The 25284-nt window shown below is 50.8% G+C and overlaps 3 protein-coding genes across 3 annotated transcripts; 1 reads left to right on the forward strand and 2 right to left on the reverse strand.

The window, feature by feature from the left end:
- Positions 1-1454: 1454 nt before the first annotated feature.
- Positions 1455-9723, forward strand: TGME49_205265 (transporter, cation channel family protein). Its single transcript, XM_018779325.1, has 2 exons — positions 1455-4567; positions 5611-9723. Exons 1-2 carry the CDS (start codon positions 1591-1593, stop codon positions 9375-9377), a joined length of 6744 nt encoding a protein of 2247 aa, XP_018637283.1. The 5' UTR covers positions 1455-1590; the 3' UTR covers positions 9378-9723.
- A 362-nt stretch (positions 9724-10085) lies between these two features.
- On the reverse strand, positions 10086-12814 carry ROP18 (rhoptry protein ROP18). The gene has a single exon (XM_002367716.1). It carries the CDS (start codon positions 12700-12702, stop codon positions 11038-11040), a length of 1665 nt encoding a protein of 554 aa, XP_002367757.1. The 5' UTR covers positions 12703-12814; the 3' UTR covers positions 10086-11037.
- A 183-nt stretch (positions 12815-12997) lies between these two features.
- Positions 12998-23483, reverse strand: TGME49_205240 (cleft lip and palate transmembrane protein 1 (clptm1) protein). The gene is made up of 14 exons (XM_018779324.1): positions 22663-23483; positions 21143-21348; positions 20134-20736; positions 19681-19848; positions 19408-19513; positions 18657-18760; positions 17751-17982; positions 17076-17152; positions 16789-16864; positions 15880-16037; positions 15337-15433; positions 14741-14825; positions 14487-14569; positions 12998-13851 (listed from the first exon to the last, which is right to left on the reverse strand). The coding sequence occupies exons 1-14, from the start codon at positions 22748-22750 to the stop codon at positions 13550-13552; spliced, it is 2385 nt and encodes a 794-aa protein (XP_018637284.1). The 5' UTR covers positions 22751-23483; the 3' UTR covers positions 12998-13549.
- Positions 23484-25284: the final 1801 nt, after the last annotated feature.

A 25284-nucleotide genomic window follows, 5' to 3' on the forward strand; every position in this document is an offset into this window, starting at 1 on the left:
GGGCCACTTCTGCCAAAAATGGTGACGCGTGTCGCCCACTATGACGTGTGCCTCGGCTGCAGAGACTGTTTAATGAATGTCTCGTGCAAGCATTACGCGCAGACGGTGCGGAATGCTCCGGCAAAACAGAAGATACCACGCGCAAGACATTAGACTTTAATGGAAGAGTGAGACATCAAAAAATGTTTTCCGACAGGTTACTGTGGAATCCTGATATGTTCCTCTCTGGGCGCTCACTTGAAACCACGTTGCCTCCTATTTCAGCAAAACGCCTGTTATCCGTACAAGTCAGTAACCAGAACAGACCGGTGAGTTGAGAGGCAAGATGTTCTGCAAACACATAATGGTCAGGCACCTTTTCTCTGCCTTGGGAAACAAACAAGAACGTCGCGTTCGTTTTTCCCTTCAGCGCCCCTGTGGGATTTTTACGCTGTTGCGCGGGCAGCGATGCTTCTTTGCATTTACCTTTAAAGCTTCGTGGAACTGAGAGATTCACAATCGAAACAAAAGAGCCAACACAAGCTATTGATCAGCGCTCAGGGACGGGCGTGCCTCGTCAATATGTCGGCTGCCTCTACTGCGAGGGATTTCTTGCACATCTTCCGCAAGGCCGTGTGAAACTGTAGGCCTGTTTGGGCCCACTAGTCAGGCTTTTGAGTCTGTGAACGTCTAGGGCTTGCTTCCTTCGGGTATGAAGCCTCTTCGCAGGCATAGATAATGAATTTTCAGAATGGTGGTGTCCTGCAGTAGAGTGACTAAGATTACGACAATATGAAGTTGATGAACGTGACAGTCTAAACCCATGTGAACCCAATTCTCGAGCTGCATGGGACCATGAGCATTTACCTCGAACTTGCACAGATTCTATAGCTGCGCTCACACGAATGTAGATTTAAGTACCTAGACTCAGGATACCATGGAAGTATGAGGATCCTCTGGTGGAGCTGTTGAGGCTGCAGGCTCAGCTGGAGCCCCTACCGGAGCTTTTCTGTGTACATCTGCTAGCTTTCGAAGATGAAAAACTATAACTGCAGTTGGTGACCGAGAGCGGAGCGGTCTAAAACAGAGCATATTTCTGACTTTGTGTTCGCTGCACGACAGGAGATGTAATGTGAACAAGCTCCCGACCTCGGCACTCTTCAGAGGTCTAGTTTCGAGTATAGGAACTGTGAATTCCTGCGTAAGGGTCTCCAAATCACATTCCAGCTGGACCCAGATGGAACAGAAAAGAGTTTCTGATCGGCCCAACACAGAACCTTGGTGTTTGCTTCCGAGGACGTCTCATAGAGCCGCAGAGGTCGCAGGTCAGAGTGTGTTTTTTACGGGATTATTCAAGACAGCGACCGCTGCTGGCCTTACAGTATTTCCTGCCTCTCCCGGGGCAAAACGGGATACGGATCGTCTTGAGATATTCGCAATATGGAGCTCATACTCGACCGACCGGAATGCGTGGAGGGCTGTGAGGGTGTCAGTTACCGAACAAACAATCAAGGTGATGGGCGAAGGGTGAGCATACAGCCCGTCCCTAATGTTGTGGGGATCGCAGAAAAACCAAAAACACGATGTTGTAACGGATGGACAACCTTCAAGATGATTTGCATTTACGCGTATGAAGAAATCCTACGCTTCTTTTCCTGCGGGAGTACAAGGGACTACGCCAGAAAGTCCTACAACGTGTTCAATCCAAACAACCGATTCCGCCGAATTTGTACTTTACTGAAGGGAAGTACGACACTGAAGTACTTACTCATCACCTATGCGTGTACGAATGAGCTGGTGCACCTTGAAGCAATGGCTTCGCGCATCCCCTTACGTTTTGCAGAATTACTCGATATCATCTTAGTTATTCTCCTACTGCTCGAATTCGTCTATGAAACTGTCGCCATCGGCCTTTGGAAGGGACGAAAGTGTTACTTCCGGCAACCTTGTTGTCTATTCAACTTCGCGATCCTCGCAGTAGCAATAAGCGAAGTCATCGTCACGTATCTTGCCCGCTGCCATCCACCAGATTACATACCTCAAGTCTCGTGGTATACATCCGAAGTAGCGCTCTTCTTTGAGTTGGTCCGCAAGCTACGCGTTCTACGACTCTTTGAAACAAAAACGTGCAAACTCGCATTCACCATCTTCAGAAAATGCGTAGCGAATCTACTGGCCTTGGCCGGCCTCGTCTTCATCTTTGTCTTCTTCTACCTCATTGTCTACTTCCACACGTACGGCTACACTCAGTTCAACGTATGCCATACGCAAGTAACTGAAAAGACACAGATCTCCCAGGCGGCGTCCCCGTCAGTGACGTTCTCACATGATACGGCAGACGCTTCGTTAATGTGTAACGCGGAGAGTGGATACTGGGAATATGACCTCAGCCAAGAGTACCTGTGTCGGCCAGATCTGCCATGCCGCGACGGGACGGAGTGCCGAAATATCTTCACTCTCCCTAGAGAGTCGACGCTTTGTTCATCTTCGCAAATATTCAAACTTCAGCAGAAAGGGTGGTCTTCAATGTACGACACACCTCTGGGCGACTGGGGAATGACAGGGTTCCACAATGCGTTTTCCGCCCTCATAAGCTTCCTTCAGTGTGTGACGCTCGAAGGCTGGTCAGAAGTGATGTACCGTTTGGCCGACGGCGATGGTACATTCCGCGGCGTGCTGATTTACATCCTTCACCATTCTGTGGTGATCCTCGGGAATCTGCTTTTAATGAACCTCGTAGTCGCCGTCATGTGGGAAAGTACCCTGCTCCAAACGAACAAGTCACGGGCAGTCGATGCGAAGAAAGAGGATCTACAGATGTTTGAGATTTTGGGGTTGGAATGGATCCGTTTTCTGTTGCAAAAGGCAGAAGACAATGAAGTCCTTCGAAGCGAAGCAAAAATCATGGAATTTCTCCTTGTCCATCGCCATGGCGTGCCGAGACAAAGTGAAGAGGTCGCCACTGGGGAGACAGACCTGAGGGACGAGGATGACTGTTCCTCGAAACTCGGGCGGTGCTGGATCTCGGTGTGGCAGACAGTCTATACAATCGTTGCGCGCAAGCAATACGCGACATTAGTGTTCCTCATATCTGCAGCAGATGCACTTTTTATAATTATTGCCGACGCTGTAGAGCTGATGGACACTTATAGATCCGTAAACTGTTTCTTCGTCATGTGCTATACGGTCGATGCCATTCTCCAGCTTGTCGCCTTCGGCTGCCGGGAGTTTGTCCGAGACGGGTTCAAGATATTCGATCTCGTTCTTGCCGTTGTCGGTGTCATCGAGGTGCTGTTCAGTCTCGTCGTGTGCGGCGGCTTTGCCACTTGCTACGATGCCGACGCGGACAACGCCAGGGACGTCGTGAAGACGGTTGACCTCGTTCTGAATGTCCTGCATAGTTTCCGCTTATTTAAACTAGTGAGGAACTTCACTTCCCTGCGGCTTCTGCTAGAAGTTATTGCCGACTTACTTCGTAGCGTTGTCTTCTTCTACGCGTTGTTGTTGTTCCACGTCTATGTCTTCGCGACCGTTGGCTTTGCCCTCTTTTTCGACCCAAAGTACGGCGCAGACGTGTGGTCGATTGAGGTAACGAAGTACAGCAATTTCAAAACCATCTGGCAAGCCCTTCTGCTAGTTTTCGGTCTGCTCACCGGGGAAAGCTGGAATGTAGCGATGCGCGAGTTCTATAGTGTCTACATTGCGGATGCTCAAGCCATTCCTGGAAGCGCTCTTTCGTCAAATGTGATTTTCGAGAGTAGTGCGAACATCTACATAATCTGTATGTATATTTTTGTCGCAGTGCTGTTCCTCTGTTGCTTTATCTACAACGTTTTCGGTGCTGTGCTCATCGGTCAGTATGTCACAGCGCGCAAAATGGTCTTCAATTCACACATCTTCCAGTTCATCAAACTTTGCCGGGAACTGGGGATCGAGATGCCGACTCGCGCAGCGTTAGACAGAGAGAACTTGCAAAGGATGTATTCTTTGGCGTCACCTAGAATGGTGGGTCAAAAGAAAGCGCGGAGAGCTTTAAGTGAATTTCTTCGACCTCGATCTTGGTCGAACCAGGAGCGGCTCGGCTTCTCCAAAGCATCTACTGGTGCCGCCTGGATGATACACCGGCTTACACGATCAATCTCTAGAGCTTCAACGTTACGACGTCGTAGTCAAAGGCTCTCCTCTGAAGGCAGGAGAACCACCAAAAGGAAAGCGGGCAAGGCCAGACAAGGCCAAAGGATTCCAGACACCCAGCGCCAGCAGCGAGCTTATCGAGTGTTGGCTGATGTCTTTCCGTGGCGGCAGAAAAAGGGACGTAGTAAACAAGGTGGACCATACTCAGCAATTGAAGGGAAAAACGTTGCAGGACAGGGAATCAGACTTGGTGCTACTGGCGATTGCCGCGGCAAGGAACGCCGTGTCGCAAGACCTTCGGCTTCTCTTTCTTCCTCAAGCATCAGCGAGCGACAGTGCAGCACGAGGGCTGACAACTTCGGGGGGCTCTGGGCTGTTGGCCACGACGTGAGACCAGGTGATGGCGCAGGCATTTTTTACCGCGCGGACACGCCGTCCGGCCTTCCTGCCACTGGTAAGGCGCCACACTCGGCAGACCGTCTCTGAAGAAGAGATGGAAAAAGGAACTGGGATTTGCGTTCACCTGGCGATGATTTCTCAATCTTCACTTCAGTACGTAACGTGCTTTCTCGGAACCCCGCAAGCCTCAGGATCCCCTGAGAGCAAGATTGGGGAGTGGCAGCATCGTAGACCAGCCGAGAGACTCGGAGAAATTCCGGCACTGTAGTGTGATTTGTCGTCAAGTTCTTGCTGCTTTCGCCAACATGTCCTGTGGTGGCTGTCGGATGCAGTAGCAGTTTGCCGTCAGTCGTGTGTATTCATCCCGCAAGCTGTTATCTGACCTCGGAAGACGGGGTTCTCAGCCATTCTGTCCACGTCATGGCGGGAACGTAAGGTGCATTTCTTGCACACGTTTTTGCAAAGCACCGCCATACCGATGTGCAATATATGCAATATCGTAGGGCACTGAAATCTAACACATTTATAACAGCTTCAAACTGTCGTCCCTCGTGGATTCAGACCGTGGTTTTGAGGCCAAACAAGGCCCGTATCGTAGATGTAGACACAGACGTCGTGGTTGAGTATGGCATTTTCAGCTGTTCACGAAACGAATTGCGGTTCAAGTGTGATGCAGACTTGGTTGAGTGTATAGGAAGACAGAGATAGCTTTGTTAAGCAACCGTCTCAGATAGATCGGCAGGTAGATACGTGTCTTCTTACAGCTGCAAGTTTGTATAATAACATGCATGCGCGTCTCTATGCTTGTACAAATATCTTATTATATGCCTCTCAGCATGGGCAACCATCTTGACGTACCTCGTTATTAACTCGAATTCATAAGGAACCAGGTAGAAGCACGTTCATCGCCGGGCGACTACGTTGGTGGTCGCATGTCTGCATGTACGTGTGAAGTAAACTGCGAATTTACACCTATGCATTTAGTCGCGTAGAGTGGTAATAGAGCATTTGTTATGGGGTTCAAATGTTGCCTTGGATAGTTGCGCTTTTTTGAGCAAACCCGCGGAGATTCTTGATTTCATTCATGTGTGCCTGCAGAACACAGGGCCGCCAGCGAGGAGACTGACTTAGGCGGCTCCCTGTCTTTTTGTGAGTCCGTTTGCTACCTGTTCAGCCTCTCCTTGATATATTTCTGTGACACAATCATTCGACTTGTCTCTTGTCCCTTCAAGCGGCTGAATGCGCGCATCGTTTCGTACGACATACAACGCCCCGACGCAATCGTTGATTTCATCCGGTTCATTCTCGTTGACGAGGGGCTCGTTGACGCCAGCAAAAAGACGGTAGTGCGTGCTTCAGGTTCACGCCGCAGAGGCAAGCCAGGGTCTATGGGCGACAGCAGTAGCGCGTCGGAGATTCCAGATGTGGGTCTGGAGTTTTTTCAAGGCGGACGTGTCAGCACGTTCCTCAGGCAGGTGATGAATGGGACAGCCTACCGCTGGATCGTGGCGGGACTCGACATCGCGTCCCTTGCCTGTCTCGTTGTCGAGTGCATGCTGACCGACAACTACGAGACACGGAAGGTCTTTGGCGTGCTCGAATGGGTTTTTGCGTGCGTGTTTCTCCTTGAGGCTCTCCTGAGAATTTCCGCTTACGGCTGCTGTCGAGGAAGATGTGTTGCTTTGGATTCAGTGGCCACGCGCACTGCCTTCGCTGTGTCACTTTTGTCTTGCATTTTACTCATCGTCAATCAGGTTTTCTTTGTTATTGAGGGTCCAGACTCTGCGATTACCTTTGTCTGGCAACTCCCATTGTTCCGAGTGGTCAAGGTGTTGAGGTCTCTTCGATCGTTTCTTTTATTCTCGCTTGTAGAAATGTGGGGAGTGCGTCTCGTAGTTCGTTCCTTAGTCGCTTGCAGAAGGAGCCTACTCATACTCTCTGCTTTCCTGACTCTCGTCTATATAATCTTCGCGCTAATATTCTCTCGAATCATACGCGTCGACTACGTACCTCCTGAGGATCCGAATGAAGTCGCATACACCTTTCGGACTTTCAAGGATGGGTGGTTAGGCGTCTTCGTCCTGGCAACAAACGAAGGCTGGCCTTTGCTACTGGCCAAGGTACTCGACCGTTCCCCAACGCAACGAGTGACGCTTACTGTCCTTTTCTTTATATTCATTTCCACTGTCTCCATTTTCGCGGTGAAGATGTGTGTGGGCATTATCGTTGACGCTTCCCGTCGGAAGAAGGCCCGAATGGAAATGGAAGGTAGTCTGCTAAGCGCTACCGTTCATAAGTGGATCGAAATTCAGGAGCTTCTCTTCAATGCCCCGCTTCAGCATGGTGATACAATGCCCGATTTTACTAATGCAGACAGTAAAAAAGTCGCTTTCGTCCGGAAGAAGCTTGCAGCTATTGTGACTAGCGAGTGGTTCAGAATTGTGGTCGCACTTCACACGTGCATTTGCTGTCTTCTACTTTTCTTGTACGGTCCCTGGTATGATCTGACTCTTGGGCCGTACCACCAGAACAGGCGAGTGTATCTCCACATCGCCTTGGTCGGTATGTCACTCTTTTTTTTCTTCGAGATTGGTGTAAAGATCTTTGTACGCGGCCAACTCTTCTTTCGTGACACTTTAGACATCATGGATGCCATCGTCTGCTGCTTGCTCATTGGAATATTTGTCGTCGACGTTGTGTGGTGGACTTTGTGGCGCCTGCCTCTGGAGTCATTGACTTTTTGGCTTCTGAGTTTCCGTCTTTTCCGGGTGGCTCGCTTTCTCTACCGTCAGATGCCGTTCTTCCAAACGCTGTTTACGACTATCTGCCGCGTGATGAAGAGTTTTCTGAACGTCTTAACCCTGCTCTGTCTTTCTATTTTTTTCTTCGCGATGTGGGGGGTCGTGCTTTTCAATGATGCCCCGGTCGAGAAGTACTTTAACCGGCATGTCAACTTCAAAGCGTTAACAAGAGCTATGATGGCCCTGGTAGGCAGCTGTACGGGCGAGGACTGGCACATGATTCTTCAACAACTGCGGATGTACTACACCACCACGGGCCAAAACTTTCTTGCCTACTTGGTCATTTTCTTCTTCATCTGCTTCATTATCCTTGTCTTCTTTATACTCATGGATCTCTTCACCGCTGCCGTTCTGGATGAGTACATGGACACGGTGAAAGACGAGAATCTGTGGAAGATCTCGCACCAGCACCGCATCTTAATCGAGAGGTGGAATCCAAAGAACGAGCCTGGTAACAACTACAAAAGTCTTGACGACATGGTTGAGTTGTTGAGTACAATTGACCACCCCATTGGAATCAAGCACCGCTATCATCCTGGAGAAAAAAGGAAAACGATTCTCGCGTACATTGCGAAATATGGACTCCCGATACATGAGGGCTCCCGTGTTCATCTACGTGATGCCGTGCTCAACAGTGCAAAAAGAGCGTGCGAGTTCCACGCCATGAGCCACGGGGTGATGGATATGCAGGATGGCCAGGTGGAGCTGAACCCACACCTTATTACCAGCTGGATAGGAAAATTCCCGGAAGTTGCCCATACTACCGCTGAATATGATCTTCGGCACTACCTGGCCGCGGAAACAATCCAGAATTGGTTCCGTAAACGCCATATGGTCATCAACGGAGAGCTCGCGAACCCAGAGTGGTGTGCGGCTCGGGTTGTATCTTTCCTTGTTGAGGCTCAGACAGCCCGGCTTCACCGCCCAAGCGGACGAAACGTACTCCGAGGCAGTCTGCTTGACCATCGCCAGAGTACTTCTGGAAAGCGCCGCAGTCAACCGGGTTCGCAAACAGACTCTACAACGGGAAGCTCAAGGTTAGTGACGATATCGTCTGGCGAAAGCTATGAAACTTTGTGTGCGTCTGAAGAGCCAACCCCGATGACTGGGGGGATTAATCAAGCTAGAATGAGTTTGACTGAACCAACATCAGCTCGAGGAAGCGCTTCTGGCTCGAGCTCGAATAGTCGTCGAGGAAGCTTGCGGCCAGGAAACGACCTTGACTTGGCACCTCGCGTCCTCTTTGAATCCTGCTTGCTTGTGCCTGAGGGAGAGAGCACAAAGCAACCAAGCTCTAAGGAACGCCTCAGCGTGAGCTCCATGAGGGCAGGTGACGGCTTGCTTTCCGCTACTCCGGGTGAGAACATTCTTGAAAGACGCCTTGGTCCAAGCAGACCTGCTCGTCTTGCCGACGGAGAAGGCGAAGTACGCGAGCGCAGCAACCGACCAAAAATTCGTCGAAGCTTCATCCGTGACGGACAGAAGCGCAGTACCGCAGAGTTGAGAGTCTCGGGAGACACCCAGAGACGAAATAGTTTTCACGAATGCGAAATTGGCATCCAGACACACAACGAAACGACAGATCAGCATTGTTTAATTGAGAGAGGCACACACTTGGATCATGGGAGGCAAGGTGTGGCGTCAAACTGTGCTGTCACCGTGACCACACCCCCATCGCAGATGCAAGCAAGCGAGGGGGAAGACGCCCCCCGAAGATCGTTGCGACACCATCACACGCGTACTACCTCAGAGGCTTACACGCACGGCAATAGTAGAGACCCGCAAACTGGAGAGGCATCACCTTTCACAAATATGGCGGACACGTACAAGAGATATACAAGGACAGCTGTAACCCAGCGAAGATTACCCTCACCTCTAACTGCGGTTTCTGATGAGGTGTTCCGCGAATCACCAGGCAGCAAGCACGAACACAAAAAGACGCCGCAGCGTCACACACACTGTAATCGGGGTGCCGAGGAGGGGCTGGAAAGTAGTCTGCCAAATTTTATCTCTGATGGTGAATCTAGTGACGAGAAAGAGAAAGTTACACGCTGGTTCGCTTGAGGTCTGACTTTCTCACGACTCTTTTTTCGGGAAAGTCTAGCGAAAGAAACATTTTGCCGATAACCACTGTTGGTCGGTTATACACTTGTGGGCACCCTGATGACGATGACTTCTCGCCTGGCCTCTTCAAATCTGCCTTCATAACTTGTGATGACGCAATATACGATTGACTTGTTGCCAGTTGGTGACGCATGCACTCCGCCACAGAGCGACGGGGGAAACATAGGCCTGAGAAGACTCCGCAGACACTCATTGAAATTACTAAGCTTGCCGGGGACTTAGTTCAAGAGGGTGCCTTTGAGTCGTGAAAGAAACGCTTCGGTGACCGGATGAGGAAACAACACAGACTCATTAGTTACTAATAATCAATTGAGGTTAATAATATGGAGTTTAACTCTGTGCCTCGCCTCCCAGGCAGAGCTCTCCATCTTCGGGTGCAAGAGCCTTGGTACCGATAAAAAAGCTGGAACATTTCATAATTCACTCATACCAGAAGTCCTTTGTGCATCACTGCTCCCGCGCCCATGTAGTTGTTCAAATGAAAGACAGGCTGATACTGAACGGAACGGATGGCCGCAAACTCCCAAAGTCCTGCGCAGTCGAAATGGGGGGTTAGGATACGCGCTATCTTCTCTATTGGTTCCGGATACTGAGAGACACTAGAAAATAGTGGGTTGCATTGAATTTTTTGAAAGCGACATTCGAATTGTACTAATACCTGGTTAACAAGGGTGTTATCCATTTCCTGTGCAGAGTCGATACGAACAACATGGGAGGCACAGCTGGACCTTTTATTATAATATGCATTAAGTAGAAACCGTCTCTGTAACACAACCAGCTCTCCAGAATCGGATCAGCCGAATCGAACGAACAAACACAAATATCTTGTTGCCCCGGTACAACTCTTACATCGAGACAGATAATGTTGTCATCTATTTAATCTAGGCAACGCCAGATGGATAGCGAACACGTTTGCCCTGCCCCTCTCTCAATTGATCGGCAAAAACATCTTCCTACAGGAATAATGGCATATCAATTTGCGCAACACTTGTGCCCCATTTCTGGACGAATGCTATTTCTATTCGGGACTAACTGCGCGTTTCCCGATTGACATTTTGAGACCTCGTTCTCTTCCTGTAGATATCTTATCCCAGCACAACGGAATAGGCTAACAGACTAAAGGCGTATAAGGCGCATTAATGCTCTGAGAGAACCGCCTGATTTCAGTCCTGTATTCAAGACTGTTTCATGATAGGGTGGGATCGTCGCCGCGTCGGAGACGAAGGAATATCCCCACTGTGTAGCAATCTGCCACGTTCTATCAAGACTTATACATGCGCCGTGCTCATGAGGATGATCCTGGAAGCGTTCAACCAACACACTTCGTACACCGTATTTCACTGTGAAGCCAACATCAACAACAATTTGATGCAAAATTACCCGTCTCCCTGCTTTCCCGGAACTACCGGCGTACACCTTTGCCCAGTGAACAAGCGAGAAGCAGCAACACAGATATGCAAGTAATCCATGTAGAGAATCTGTCTGTTTTAATTCGCTTATGACGCCTGCTTCGCCAATGTGGCAATAATGCCATCCGTCGAGAGGCGTTCGGTCGGCGGTAGGGCGGCACCGCCACGTTCCCCTCTTCATTTTGAGTCTTTTATTCTGTGTGGAGATGTTCCTGCTGTTCGAAGTTTTGCGCGGCGCGTTTTACTACTGAATCCATCTCGTTAAACGCTGCGGTCTCCAAGGCTTGTAGCGGGAGCATCCGTTTCTGAGGCTCTCGATTCAAGAGGTTTCGGATGAGGTCTTGAACCAGCTCAGGCGTGGAAGGACAATCTGCGAAGTGTAAGTAGTCCCAGATGCCGTCGGCCGGAGTTGGACGTTCCTTGCACCAGATGCAGTACAAAGTTATACCGAGTTGCCACGCGTCAGTGGTGAATGTATAGGTGATGTCTGTAGTCTGAAACGGTCGCTCCGGAGGCTCGTAACCGGGAGTACCTATCGCGGGTCCAACCGAATTATTGATTCTATACGTTCCGAAGTCGCCGAGAAACAGGCGACCGTCTTTCAAGAGGAGGAAATTCGCCGGTTTGATATCCGTATGCACAATTCCCTGAGCTTGAACATTGGCCACTAGTCTGATTGCCTGACTGGATAGGTACATTCGAACGACCAGGCCTAATTCACTGTTATTGACAGACGCATCTCCAAATACCCATGAAATGACTTTGCTCATGTCCGTTTCTGCCCGCATCATGAGAAGAAAATAGTTTGGTACCCACCGAGTCGTCAAACCAATCACGACCTCTGTGGATGCTGGCTGTCCCTCTAACATCACAACATCACTAGGAACCATGAATCTACAGCGTTCCTGGGCATCCTTCGCCGTCTTGGCTAGACTAAAGTTCCTGTAGCAGAACGACTCCCTCTGCAAGTCACGCATAGTCTCATCGGTGGGCTCCTTTTCTGACATGAAAACCTTAACAGCCAACTCTTCATTCGTCTCCACGTCTGTAGCCTCATATACAGTGGCGAATCCACCAGAGCCAAGGGGTGCACCTCTCACCAGCGTCCGGGTTTCACCGGTAGTCACAGAAACAAATCTTTCTGGAACGTCCGGAGGCCAGGCAGCGACAGTCAGAATTCTATCCAGTCGTTCACTATTTCCTAGCGCTTGAGGCTGCCCGATTTGTTCTTGCATGTGCGCCAGGATGCGTTTGCCGATGACGCATCCAGAATCCGCCTTCTCAAAAAACAATTCAGATCGCCGTCTTTGTGCCCGCAAACTTCGCAGTCGGTTACGCCCTTGAGAAAAGTACCTCGGGATTCCGCGTGTGAAGAACGATTTCGCTTTACGCCAAAGTTGAGCAAGCCTCTGTCGTACGGACAGACGGGGTCTCGAGGAGCTATCAGCTGCGGAACCCGAGACTTCACCATCTCTTTCTCTCCGTCTCAAGAGATTCAGAAGCCTCTGAAAAATCGTGCGCCGTTGGTTTGTTTCTTGCGCATTTACCCGGTGTTGAGCCCTTTCCTCCAGCAATGAAACGTCTCGAGTGCTTTCTGTCGCTCCTGCTAAATATTTGTAGTGGCCAACTGTAGCAGGCCACCGCTTGTCAGCAACGTGCTGTTGCGAATCCAAACTTGTCGGTTTGGAGTCGAGTTTTGAAGGATCAAGTGTGATTCCGGTCCCATCCTGGACTTGGAAGAGCAGGAAGACAAGCGCTACATTTAACACCGCAAGACAGGCTGTCTTCGGGAGAAGAGTCGCTAAACCCATTCGGACGACGGTACGCGTAAGAGGTGGCCGCTGTACCGAAAACATCACAACTTTCACACAAACTGGACTGGGGTGAGTACAAAACTGTAAAATATGGTATTGCTTTGTCAACGGCTGTATCAATCTGTCGAAGACACGGACAGGTTTTTGGAAGAATGAGACGCGGCGTTGGGTGAGGCATTTGACTGCAGTGTCTCGCACACCACCATGCTGTCTACAACAATTGTATGCAAGAGGTGCATAGCGTGGCTAGCCGGCCTCGTCAATCTGACTGACGCGTCAAGGAGTCCTAGCTAGCCGGCCTCGTCAATCTGACTGACGCGTCAAGGAGTCCTAGCTAGCCGACCTCGTCAATCTGACTGACTCGTCAAGGAGTCCTAGCTACAAAAGGGTGCCAGGAACAAAGTCCGAGTGGCGCGATAGAACTTAATAAAATGTCACGAAGACACCAGGGAAGGGAACTGACGGGCGGAAGAGAGAGAACGAAGGAGTTATGAACTCAAAGCGAAACTGGAATATTCAGCTAGGTTCGCTGCTACGTCGGGAAACGAAAAGAAAAAGGCACTCCCGGACGTCGTTCAAACACGGGACTTAATGAAAGAGGGCGGGCAGTTTAGCTGTGTGGTCGACGAGCTGTGACAGTCTCCTGCCGCTTCTCTCGAGTTTCTTCCTGTCCCTTCTTTCCTGGCTGTCTCCTCAGGGTGCTGCTTTCAAGAGTTCACTCGTTTTCTTTTCTGGTCGCCATCTAGCGAGGCATCGACTCGAGTTACTTCCGCGTTTCGAATCTCGGGCCAAAGATGTGGTTCTCCCGCAGTCGCTAGCTCGAACGAGGGAACCGAGGAGTCCGCGTGCTCGCTCGTCTTTATTTTCTTCCTTCTTTCTTGCCCCGAATTCACATTACGTCTGTTGGCGTTTCCTGTGGTCTATAGTTGCGTTTGCATGCGGCACCGGGCGTCTTGCCGGACGACCTCGAGGCACCAGCCAGCGCCGAAGCGGAAGCTGTTGGACTCTCGTTACCATCTTCCTTGGCACGTGTCTCTTCTTCGTTCTTCTCCTCAGAACCAGGCTGCTGAAGATCGTCGTCCCTGTGCAACTGCTGAAGCTCGGCGGTTGGAGCAGGGGCAGCCCCCAGGGTGCGGCTCTTGTCCACTTTGTAAATCCAACGCTGATAGAGGTAACAGATGAATATGATGTCTGAGGCCAGAAAGCGCACACAGCGAGTACAGACCGACGCGTCGGCTGAGCGAAGCGCGGAAACGAAATCCACAAGAAAAAGCACCCACTGGGAGCACAGAGACCCCTGGAAGAAAGACCCGTAGTTGTCGGATTTACGCACTGAATCTTCGGTGTTTGTTTCTGCGCATGCATCTGCCCACGAAGGTAGGAACATACTTCCCCGTTTACCCACACGCAGGTTCAATCAGAGTTCCCAGACCGATGCAGACGCGAGTGCCTCACCACAGCCACAAGCGTGCATGCACACACACATTGATGTGGAATGTTTTTTCCAAACATGAACACGAAAAGGCGACGAATTTGCACGGCCAGGCCTATGCACAAAATGCTATAAACACAGCAGTCAGGCGAGACTGCCGCATGCACATGCAAATGTTCAACTCCTGCGCGTTGTCACCCTAGTAGGCGACCTACACATTGGCACAAACACTGCGTCACACTCTGTCTCAACCGTGTGAGCAAGATCAAGCATAAGGCGCAGTGTACCGGGAAACACGCAGGCAGCGACGCAAAGCATCTTGCTCACAAATGCACACAGCGGTATGTACGGAAAATGCAGAAACGGAAAATAGGACGAAACACCGTTGCCTTACCATCGCGGAAGCACGAAAGACGATGCATCCACGGCATGTCGATGAGGAAGGAAGCAACGTCATCGACAAACGTATTCAGGGACCTGAGTGAAAACACAACAGGCGCATGAGCATGATTCTCGCTTTCCGACATCCAAGAAGGAAAACACCTACAGTACCGAGCTCGCCTCCTACTTTTTCTTCGTCTGTCGGCTCTCCCAAACCACTCCCAACTGCCCAGACTCCCCCCCCTCCCCCAGTCGTTGTTCTCTCACCTGTACACCAAAGCTCTCCAAGGGAGATGGTCCACAGACTTGAGCCTGTAGTTGATATACAGCTGCGGAGTCATTGTGATGAAACCTGCAAGAAAAAACAAAAGTCACGCCTGTTCCTTTCCCAATGCTCTTCGAGACCTGGAGACGGAACGCGAGCGAAAGGCATCACCGCCGGACCTTAAAACGAAAAAACAAGCAGTTCTGGTTGAGGACACAGTTGCAGGAACGTGAACTGCAAAGTGCAACCGCCCGCACTTCAAGAACAACAGCACATGCACACATGCATGCATACATACACACGCATAACATGCGTGCCTCCACATATACCTGCATCCTTACAGGCGTACGTGCATACGTATATATATATATATATATATATATATGCCTACATACATAGATGCCTACGTGCCGACACGCTTGCATGCAAAGGTACAAGCGCGCAGTCATGCACAGATGCCTACAAACACATCTGGTACGGGCAAAGCAAAATCGTGAGCGGGTTGTCTGCAGATTCACTTTCGCAGGCACAAATAGCTTTTCATCGACTGTGGCTCTAAATGGCACATTGTTTCTCCTCAGCCCTTCGCTTTCCTCACCGAAAGTGTACACGGAACCTGCAAGAACGGAAATGATGTAGGAGAACCAGGATCGGTATTTGTTGTTCAGAAGAGCGTAGACCGCGTAGCCAGCAACCTGAAAGACACATCGAATCCACACTCGCTGGACGCGAAAAAACGTAGAGACTTACTCCTGCGTTCCATATATATAAATATATATGTATACATATATGCATAAAGGGAAGCACACTAAAGTGCATACAACAGTATTTTCGTCCAGATGAATAGGGAAAGTGTAGTTGGAATACCTGGAGACCATGCGTCGGCTCGCTCACACAAATCGACATTTACTAGGGGAAAACCATCCTTTCGGAGGAGCTCTCTGTCGCAGGAGCCCGCTTTCATGCAGTCCTGTAGGCTGGCTTGATAACGCAAAGTCTACCTCGGAAGTTCCTGTGCGCTCCTCACAACGACAGGCGTCGACAGAAAGCGAACACACGCACGACAACAGAAATGGCATGCACGAAGAACAACTGCTCAAGAGAATGTGAATTTCGGAAGCACGGAAAACTGTCTTCTTACGCAAGGAGCGAGGATGATCGACATCCACCGAATCGCCACTGAATCGAATTCCTGTGTGTGGGATTCTGTGTAGCTCTTCATGAAGTCCACATGGATGTAGGGAAAAGCAGGACGAAGCGAAAGTTTTACCGCCTTCGTCACTTTCCACGCCGAAAGCACTGCGGCACCAGGCGAAAAGAAAAAAGCAAACACGACACTCCGATGACAAAAAGCCCCCCTCGTTAGATCTCCAAGACAACACACACCCATATACATGCTCATATATATATATATATATAAATATATAAATATATGTATATATATATATATGTATGCTTACATGTACAAATATAGATATAGGTATATCTATTTATAATCACCAGTCTACGTAAACGTGTATTCAGCGTTGAACGGTGACTTGTTGAACACTGGTGACGGTGTCTTCATGCGTCGGAAGAGACAAGGGAAACAGAGGGCACGACGTCCGCGCAACCCAAAGACAACGGAGAGGGGAAACGGGAGAGGAGAAAGACATCCGCTCCCCGAGCACTCAGAAAAGCAACTGGAAGTGGGCGCATGTGCACCGCTGTCAAACGCACCGTTCGTCACTCACGAGAGAGACAAAAGCGCCTTTGGCTCATTTGTTCCAGAAGACCAAACGCACCCACTCGATGTGCTCTAGATCTAAATTCGCAATTCCGGTGCTTAATTGCCATGGCCTGTGCACTCCAACTCCGTACGGGATTCACTCTAGCGTGGGGAGACACACGACGCAGGGCGTCTCCTGGAGAGAAATTCCATCTAGGCTCGGCAGCGAGTTCAGTCGTGACTGATATCTCTTTGACATGTTGATAGAAACGCTGACAAACCACCAGTTCTGAACGGGGTGTCTTTCGAGTAGAAAACCTTCGTCGGTCTCTGGACGCTTACAGATGCCCAAGCAGATCTCGAACAGAATCAACCACGAGGTCTCGCCGCTGTCGAAAAGATACAGGCCGATGATGATCTGTATGCGTTAAAGACAGACACCCACACAGGGACTCTCAGGGCGATGGTCCTGGTTCCCCTAGCATCGGACAAGTCGTTTGCTCGCGCTGTTGACACGCGTGACCGCAGGCGAGGAACTCAACAGACGCAGGATCCCGTCTGTGGAGCCCGGCGGCAAGGAAAAAATACCAAGTCCCTCTTCCCACACAGATGCTACGCGGGATTCTCACCTCACAGACAAAGTTGAAGATGAGAGACAAGGCAGAGAGGCCTTCCATGGAGTCGTTCTTGTACCAGAATTGCATGTCTGCACGGACACAGGGGTGAAGAGGGAGAAGAGAAAATACGCGAAAAGGAGAGGAGCACGGGGAAAGCGAACGCGCACGCAAACGTTTTGCAGAAAAGCGAGAAAATCGAATACGCCCGCGATTTCTCTCGTTTGAAGCCCATGACACGGGAACGCGGGTTGCGACACAGATGGTGTTGTTTTAGAGACAGGTTGCAGACCGCGTAGAGTCTCTTGGATTCCCTGAGCGGATTAACATTCAAGATGGTCCTTGCGCCCCGACAGTCTGCTGTGCCTTAACAGTCCAACGTAGCTCGTGCAGCGTTGCATGGAATGCAGCTCGCGCTCCTCTCTTGTGTTTAAAATTTCCTTGGTTATCGACGTTGCACTGATATATTGATGACATAAATGTCAACGGAACACGGACCTAAGCAGAACCAACAGAAAACCAAGCATCAACGTGCCAAAGACGGCCATGGTAATTTGGGGGCCTTCTGGTTGGCCGGACTTGTTCGATTCGCAAATTGCGCGTATGTCCGCGAAGGAGAACACACAGATATGGAGGCGCAGCAGGAAGCAACGACGAAGGCAAGGAAGAAACACGGCCCTGAGCGCCTACCGTTTTTGAAAGCAAAGAACGAGAAGACGGAGTGCAGGAGAATGAACGCAGTGGAGAACGCAAGCATGAATGGATTGGTTTCAATGATGATTCGCTTGAACATCATCGCCTCCCGGTTCGACTGCAAGCCCATGCGCTGCTGCTGCTCAAACGCGGCGCCCAGTTGCTCTTGAACGAGCCAGCCGTGAACAGAGCCGATTCCAAAGCTAAGAGTGAGATTCAGTGGGAGACCCTAGACCAGAGTCAGACATGCAACACACACACACACACATTCACACGGAAAACACCCTACACCCTCGACGGGAAGGAGCTGAGAGCAGTTCTTTATCGTTTTTTTCTCTCTCCACCGCGCGCCACATCTCGTTCTTTGTCTCGAGCTCGTTCTTGTTCACACCGCGTTCCTTGTTTACTAGCTCTCTGTGCCTCGATCTCCGTTTTACGTACCGCCACATCTCTCTCTGTGAACACCGTTTTCACGGTGTATCTTCCTCTCTTAGTCTCTAGCCCACGAGCTACATAGCAGTCTAACGCCCACGAGTAGTTTTCCTGACTTTCTCTTCTCCATGCCGCCACGCACGATCCCAACATAGAGCAAGCCCGCAGGAGATTTCTGAAACCTTCAAAAAACGAAAAATGGAAGCGCTCTTCTTCACTCGCATCTAGGTACTCTCCCATTGATCCTTGTGATACAACTTTGCTGCAGTGTCGCCCCTCATAAAAGCGGTCTACGCCCCTCACAAAAGCGGTCTACGTATGCAGAGACAGCGTGGAGCCCTCCAGTTCTTCGTTGGTGTAAGTTTCGATGGGCGTTGGTTTCCTCAACTGCTTTGCTTGAAGGTTCGCCACGTTTCTGCAGTTGTCTTTGACTAAGGTGTTCGCATGTCTGTCTTCTGAAAGGACGCTTACAGCAAGAGTTTCATTGAGGGGAACAAAGTTGCGCTCCAGCAGCCAGAAGTCCGAGTGAAAGAGAACAGGGTCGTAGGCGGCGTCGGCTGGACGAATGGCGATGTCTGAGACGCGGCAAAGAGAGCGAGAACAAGGTGAGGCGAAAGAAGCAGGGCCTCCGGCCTCAGACTCATCCGCATCAGCTGGAGAAAACGAAACATCTGTCCTTTTCCCGAGTGCCATTTTCATCCGTTCACCCCCGAACGTCTGGCCGACCCAGCAGCAAGGCCTCCAGCTGACTAGGCAGGAGACTGTGCAGTCAGCAAGCAGACGAAAGACGAGAACCACCAGAGAAAAACATGAGAGACAAGAATAAGCGTCGAAGATGGCAACCGAACAGAGGCTTGAGCACGAGTGCGAGAGGGAGACCAGAAGACGGAGTTCGGCACACAAAGGAAACAGATATGTGTCTCTTTCAGTTCCGCTGAAAGTCTTTTCTCACCATGGTGTACCGAATGAATGACCCACTAAGTTCTTCCTTCTGAGGGTCCTTTAACGTTGGCCTCTGCGTTTTCGACTACACCCAGCGTTTTTCCAGATTCTTCTTGGACACAGTTTTCTGGGTGTCCGCGGAGCGCTAATCGGCTCGCACACCTGCGCTACCTGTTAAAACGGGGAATACTCCTACACTTGTACTAGCTGTGAATGGGGACTAAACAGAAGCACTGCAGCTTTTTCAGTTTCTTTGCATCTCTAGGTGACCTCCTCTCACTCTGCATCGGCCCAACTCTGAGATTTTGAGGAGAATGCTGCGAAGAGTCGAAGACCAGCACAACATCCATGCGGTTCTTCATGTGCCAGACGAGTGGCTCGGAGTCCTGCAGAACGCAGAGCAGCGGGGCGGAGGACAGAGCGAAGTCGCGAGACGGGAGTCAGTGAGGAGGCGAAGACCCCCGCCGACACAGAAGCGCCATGTTTTCCAGCGTTCTGTTGCTGTACTCTGCATCTTCCAACTCGAAGCAGACGCATTTCAGTCTGTGCTCACCTGCTTTTCGCTCTTCTTCTTCCGCTCCTCCACTTCACCCCCCAGAAGCAGCGAGTGTTCTTCCTCCTCGTTGGTGACGATTGGCATCGCATGCATCAGAGACGTCACTCTCTGCAGCGTCTGCGATTCCTCGATCTCAGGCACGACCTCCGTCTTCCAGATCTCCGGCTAAACCGAAAAAACGCATGCAGAGCTCCACGCACCAGATCCGCCCCTCTCATCAAAGACAGACACGACACAAAGCTTCTTTTTCGACGCCGTCGCTGCAGCACAAGCTGTTCTTCGCAACAGCTCTCCCTCTACTCATCTGTTTCTCTGTCTGTATCGGTCTGCATCTCTCTCTGTGTATATCTTTCTCTCTCTCTGCCTGTCTCTGCATTTCTGTCTCTACCTCTCTCAGTCGCTCCTTCTCTGTCTCTGAGGGAGATCCCGTGTGGAGACGCGGACGCTTACGAGCTTGCCCTTTGCCTTGTAGGCCCAGTGCGGAACGACCGTGGTGATGAGGCAGAGCGCTGTCTGTTCCTTGACCTCGCCGCCAGCAGCTTCTCTCCTCTCCTGGCCCCCTGTTTGAGACCTCGACGCAGGCTGCGCGAGGAATGCGAGAGGCGCCGTGAAGGTGACGTTTGTCTCCGGACTTGAGCTCCACCGGTCGTACGTGTAGGTCGCGTTGAAGACTTTCCAGGCTTCCACAACGTCTTTGGAGATGCGAACCAGTTCCTTCTCGCCGGACTCGCGCACCCCGAAGAGCTGTCCCCGTTCGACTGCAATCAGAATATCGTCTTGCTCCTCAGTGCCTTCTCTGTCCTCCACCTCTGGTTGTGCTGTCTTGCTTTTGGTCTTCTGTGCTCGGTCCAGCAGAAGCGAGAGTGGCACACGAACGGGGAAAGAGTTTCGGCTTCCGCTCGCGGTCGCTGCGCCTGTCGGAGGCGCGAACTGCTTCAGCGAGGAAGAGAAACTCGAGAAAAGCGAGGAGACAGTCGCTGGGGACTCGGGTGGCGCCTCTGGCGCTTGGGAATGCACCGGTACGGTCACATACGCGAGGTGCATGTACACGTCCTGCGAGGACATGCGTACAAGGCAGGGAAGACGCGGCTCTCGGGCGTACTTGTGAGGAGAGACGAAGAGAGGAGACGGCCCTCAATAAGAAGAAACGCGAGAAGACAGGTTGTCCGCGAGAAGACGAGGACAAGAAGAGTGCTCGGAGAGGGATCAGTCTTAGCTGTCTCACGCAGGCCGTTGGCGGGTGCACAGACAAGTAATCCAGAGTGTGATGTCCGTATTTCGCGGCTGGGGCGTAGAGCCATGAGAAAAGACAGGGACGGAGACAGCGCGGGATGCAGCAGAGGGAAGTCCGGAGAAGAAGACGTGGAGACACAGAGAGGTGCCAAGAGCAGGTCGGTCGGTGGCGAGCACAACACCAGGCGTCAATTAACTGAGTTGAGAAACATGTTCGGAGTCTTACAAACGCTGTAGACGGAGGAAAGTAGTTGTGGAGCACGACGTTTCCCGGCATGCCCGCCCACGAGGGTGGCAAGGCGCCAGTCTCCGCTCCATCGGGGCCTGTTGGAGCACTTGGCGAGAGACTTGGGCGGCTTCCAGTGAAGTTCGAGACCAGCTGCATGACTGCTTGAAAGAGCATGACTTGCATCATGAGATTGCCGATTCGACCTGCGAAGATGCATTTTTAAAAGTCAGATCTCTCAAAATAAGTGAAAAATTCTGTAGCTGTCCACCTGTAAACCACTAAATAAAAACTTCTACTCGACTCGAAATCGCGTCTTGAGCATTCAGTTAAATTTAAAACGAAAAAAACGGTATCTCTGCACTCCACTCGAAAAAACCTTGCCGTACTCTTATCGAACTCAAGAACGAGCGTTTGCCTCCCGTTCCCGGCATCGACCACACAGACTTCAAGTCCGAACATTTCGATCCACTACCGTATACTTTACGCCCAGCGATTTGGGCTGCCTGGACCAGAAGTCCATCGCGTCGAATATGCTTTCTAGAAAAAAAAGCTGGAAAAGACGCCTGAGACAAGAGTACTCACTGCACTTAACGCACTTAACAGAGTCACGGCAAGCGCAAGAGAACATGGATGGGATGCACACTGACGTTGAAGCTCTAGACCCATTAGAAGACCTAGACGCAGTTCACACGCTTCATACAAAGCGCTCCAGGATCCTGTCTCAGAGAAGATCACTCCGAGGACGACGGTACTGATAATCCTAGAACCTGTGTCGCCGCCTTCTCCATGACGGATAACCTTAATCCATACATTACATTACGCAAGGTACGTGACCGACATGGAATGGCCTCAATGTCGCCTGACACTGCAGTTCAGCGCTTTTAGCTATCTGAAGCAGTGGGTTGGCGGTACAGCAGTCACAGAGAACCAGCGGATTTCAGTAAGCGGAAGTGAGAGCGGAGGCGAATGCAGCAGAGCTCCTTTTTGAACTCGTGGTACTGGCTGCTAGGCGATCTCGTTAGTTCTTGAGAAACGGCTTCCAAAGTCCCAGGATACCAGACTGATACAAAGACGCGGCTGGAGAGCGGAGAGAGGACTCGGGGAGACCGGTCGACGGACTCCTCTCGCGTTGCATGCAGATTGTTGTAGATATCGGCGCGACAAGACAGTCATCCACGATACATTTTTTTATCGCAGGTGCGGTGGGGAATGCAGAGCATCGAGGAAGCTGTGAGGCACTTTGGAGAAGAGAACACAGAAGCAGCAAAGAGGGAAAACCACGCTGTTCCTTCTTCACCGTCGCGAGATGGTCGCGCAATCGAACAGCCGAGCTTCGGGTCTCCACGGGTGCGAGGAAACTTGCCGCCCTGCTCTATCCTCAGTCGCCACAGGCGTCAACCTCAACGAGAACGAGAAGAGCTCCTTCTCCATTTTACCACGGGGAACGGGGACAGAGTCGCCAGTTATCTGAAAAAAGAGCTTTGCTTCCTTCCGCGAGCTCCGCGTCGTGAACTTACCTAGAAAGCTCTGCTGCGGAGGCGCCTGGGCGTCGCCTGCAGGTCCACCTCCAGAAGACCCCCCAGGTACAGCTGCGGTGTCGGCCATGGTGAACCAAATCAGAGGGAATCGGAGCAAAGGCGACGAAAGACAAGACGCGCGCGGGGCGTCGAGGCGAAAGGGGAGAGAGAGACGAAACTCGAGGGAGATAGAACTGAAAAGGAGAGGCGAGAGAAAGAGAGAGAGTGGGGAAGTAGAAAACGGAAGAACAGCACGGAGAGAGCGAAGGAAGAAGGAAAAGAAGCGTAGACACCTGGCATGCGTGTCAAGCAGACGGTGCTTCCTCAGCCTTCTTCGAGCCGGCGAACTGTGGACGCCTCCTTGTCAAGGCCTCTCAAGTTTCATGGTTTTCTTCGTTGCAGTAAGGCTGCGACGTAACCCAGAGCGAGTTTCTCCCCCTTCGGCGTGCACCACTGGAGTGCGCTTTCGCTTTTCCCCCTCTTTTCTTCGGTTTTTGTGAAGTAGACAGGAAACCCCGAGTGTGGACGAGGCGGCGGGGAAGCAAGGGCCAACGCGGGGGGAGTTTGGAGGAGTTTTGGAAGCGAAACGAGGAGAGATACTACAAACAAATAAGAAAGAACAACAGGGGAAAGCAACTCAACAAACACTGTTTGAACGCGGTGAGCGAGAACGGGGAAAACTGCCTGGCATCGACAAGGGCAAGACGACACACGCAGCGGACGAGGAAGGCGAGGGGACGAGACAGACCGGGAAGCGGCACGGGAAAAACAAAGGGAAGGAGTTTTCAAATGGATAAAACGGCCAAGGGGGAAAGTGTGCAAGAAAAAGGACGAAATAACGCATCTTCCGCGGCTGCTCACGCGCTGTCTGCATGCACGCTTCCGAAGAAAGGAGACGGCAAACTCCCTCGCTCGACGTCCCGTCTCGCTTGACACACGAAAAAATGGGGTATTCGTTTGTTGCACTCTTCATATTCTTTTATGCCAGTCTTATTACTTGTGCATGTACTACGATTCACCGCAATGCCAAGAAGACCCCAGGTGATTCCCTGCTTACTTTTGTTTCATTCATACCTGGTGCTCGACTGGTCGTTCTTCCAAAGTTATCTTCTTGGTTATATACTCGGCCAACACAGTAGAACGGGGAGCAGAAATCGTCACACTTGAAGAAGGAAATCAATTCGACGAAGAAGCCTCTCGTGCCGAGTTCCTTCTTTCTTCTCGACGGTTTTGTCCAACCGGATCCTCAAAGAAGGAACTCGTCCTTCCTCGCCCCCGGACCTCTTGCTTCTTCACCAAGAGTTCATCTGGACAGGCGAAAGTGAGTAAAAAACGGTTTGTACCACCTTGAATCCGCAGTTTAAGCAGAACTGTCTTTTTTACGGTGTACAGCATCGTGAAGGAAAGGGAAGATTTCTTCAGTCACGTGTTCACCACCAACTAATTGCTTCGACTTGTATCGACTTATTCCCAAACAACTGGATTGTTGGCTGTACGAACGGATCACGTTTCATAAATACAAACAGTGAAAATTCTTTCAATCTCCATGAACGTCGTTACACATTCGATTTGAGACCGAGTTCCGAGATCTGGAGAAGTTTCGACGATTGCTTCGATGAAGTGGCGGCCCGCGGAAACCAAACTCGTGTGTCAAAGTTCCCTGTTTATCTAAGAGGCCTAATTATGCCTATCGGTTCATCTAAATTGATTCTCAGCTGTATATGGTAGACGCTAATGCAGCACGTTTAGTGGAGCCACTGATATGGCAGGATGACAATATAATTTCGATGTGTGTTTCAATGGGAAACCGTATTTCGAGCCGAGAAAATGCTACAGAGGAACACCACCAAACAGAGGCCACTTCGTGTGTGCTTGCCCTCTCCTAACTTTGGTTATAGTCAGGCGAATTTTCTGGCAGCGTCCGCAGAAGAAGCTGCCACCCACGTAGAGAAGCCGTGTATCCATCCTGCTGTTCACTGTGGAAAACAACGATTTTCTTTTGTGGTGCCGTAGAGACACGTGGCACTTCGATGCTAAGTGGAGTCTGTGAAACGCCTTTTCCTTTTCTCATAATGCAGGACTAGAACATGCAGGTATCCAACGCTGCGCTTGCGCTGAGACTACCGCGATCCGCTTTTTTCGCCCACGGAGCCGTTTTCCTGTCTCGAATGAGATCTTCCCAGTTTGGACCGGATAGGGCTCAGGAGTGTCTTTCCTGCAGAGCCATAGAATGACCTACTATATAAAGAGGCTGGCTGTAAGGAGATCGTGCTGTGCTGTAACAAACAGTTCTGATCGTGGGAAGCATCCAGCGCAAGAGAGGCAGAATTTGACCCTTTCGTTTCTAAACCATGATAGCCAAATGCATAGGTCGCTCATAGCTCAAAGGGGTCATCCGTACCGTTCTGAGATTGTGGTGAGTTGAGTGTGCAGGGCGTTGCATGCTGCGCGCCTTTTTTTCTGAAGCCACTTCGACTGTAAGGTATCATCCGAGAACCGCCACAGCCAAAGTAACAGATGCGAGACGAGAGCTGTACCACATCAGAAACCAAGAGAGGTCGATGAGTTCTTAGATTTGCATGTAAATACGGAACTCTGAGTCGATGTACCCCAGACATAGTG

Source organism: Toxoplasma gondii, chromosome VIIa, assembly GCF_000006565.2.
Source record: "Toxoplasma gondii ME49 chromosome VIIa, whole genome shotgun sequence".
Lineage (NCBI taxonomy): Eukaryota > Apicomplexa > Conoidasida > Eucoccidiorida > Sarcocystidae > Toxoplasma > Toxoplasma gondii.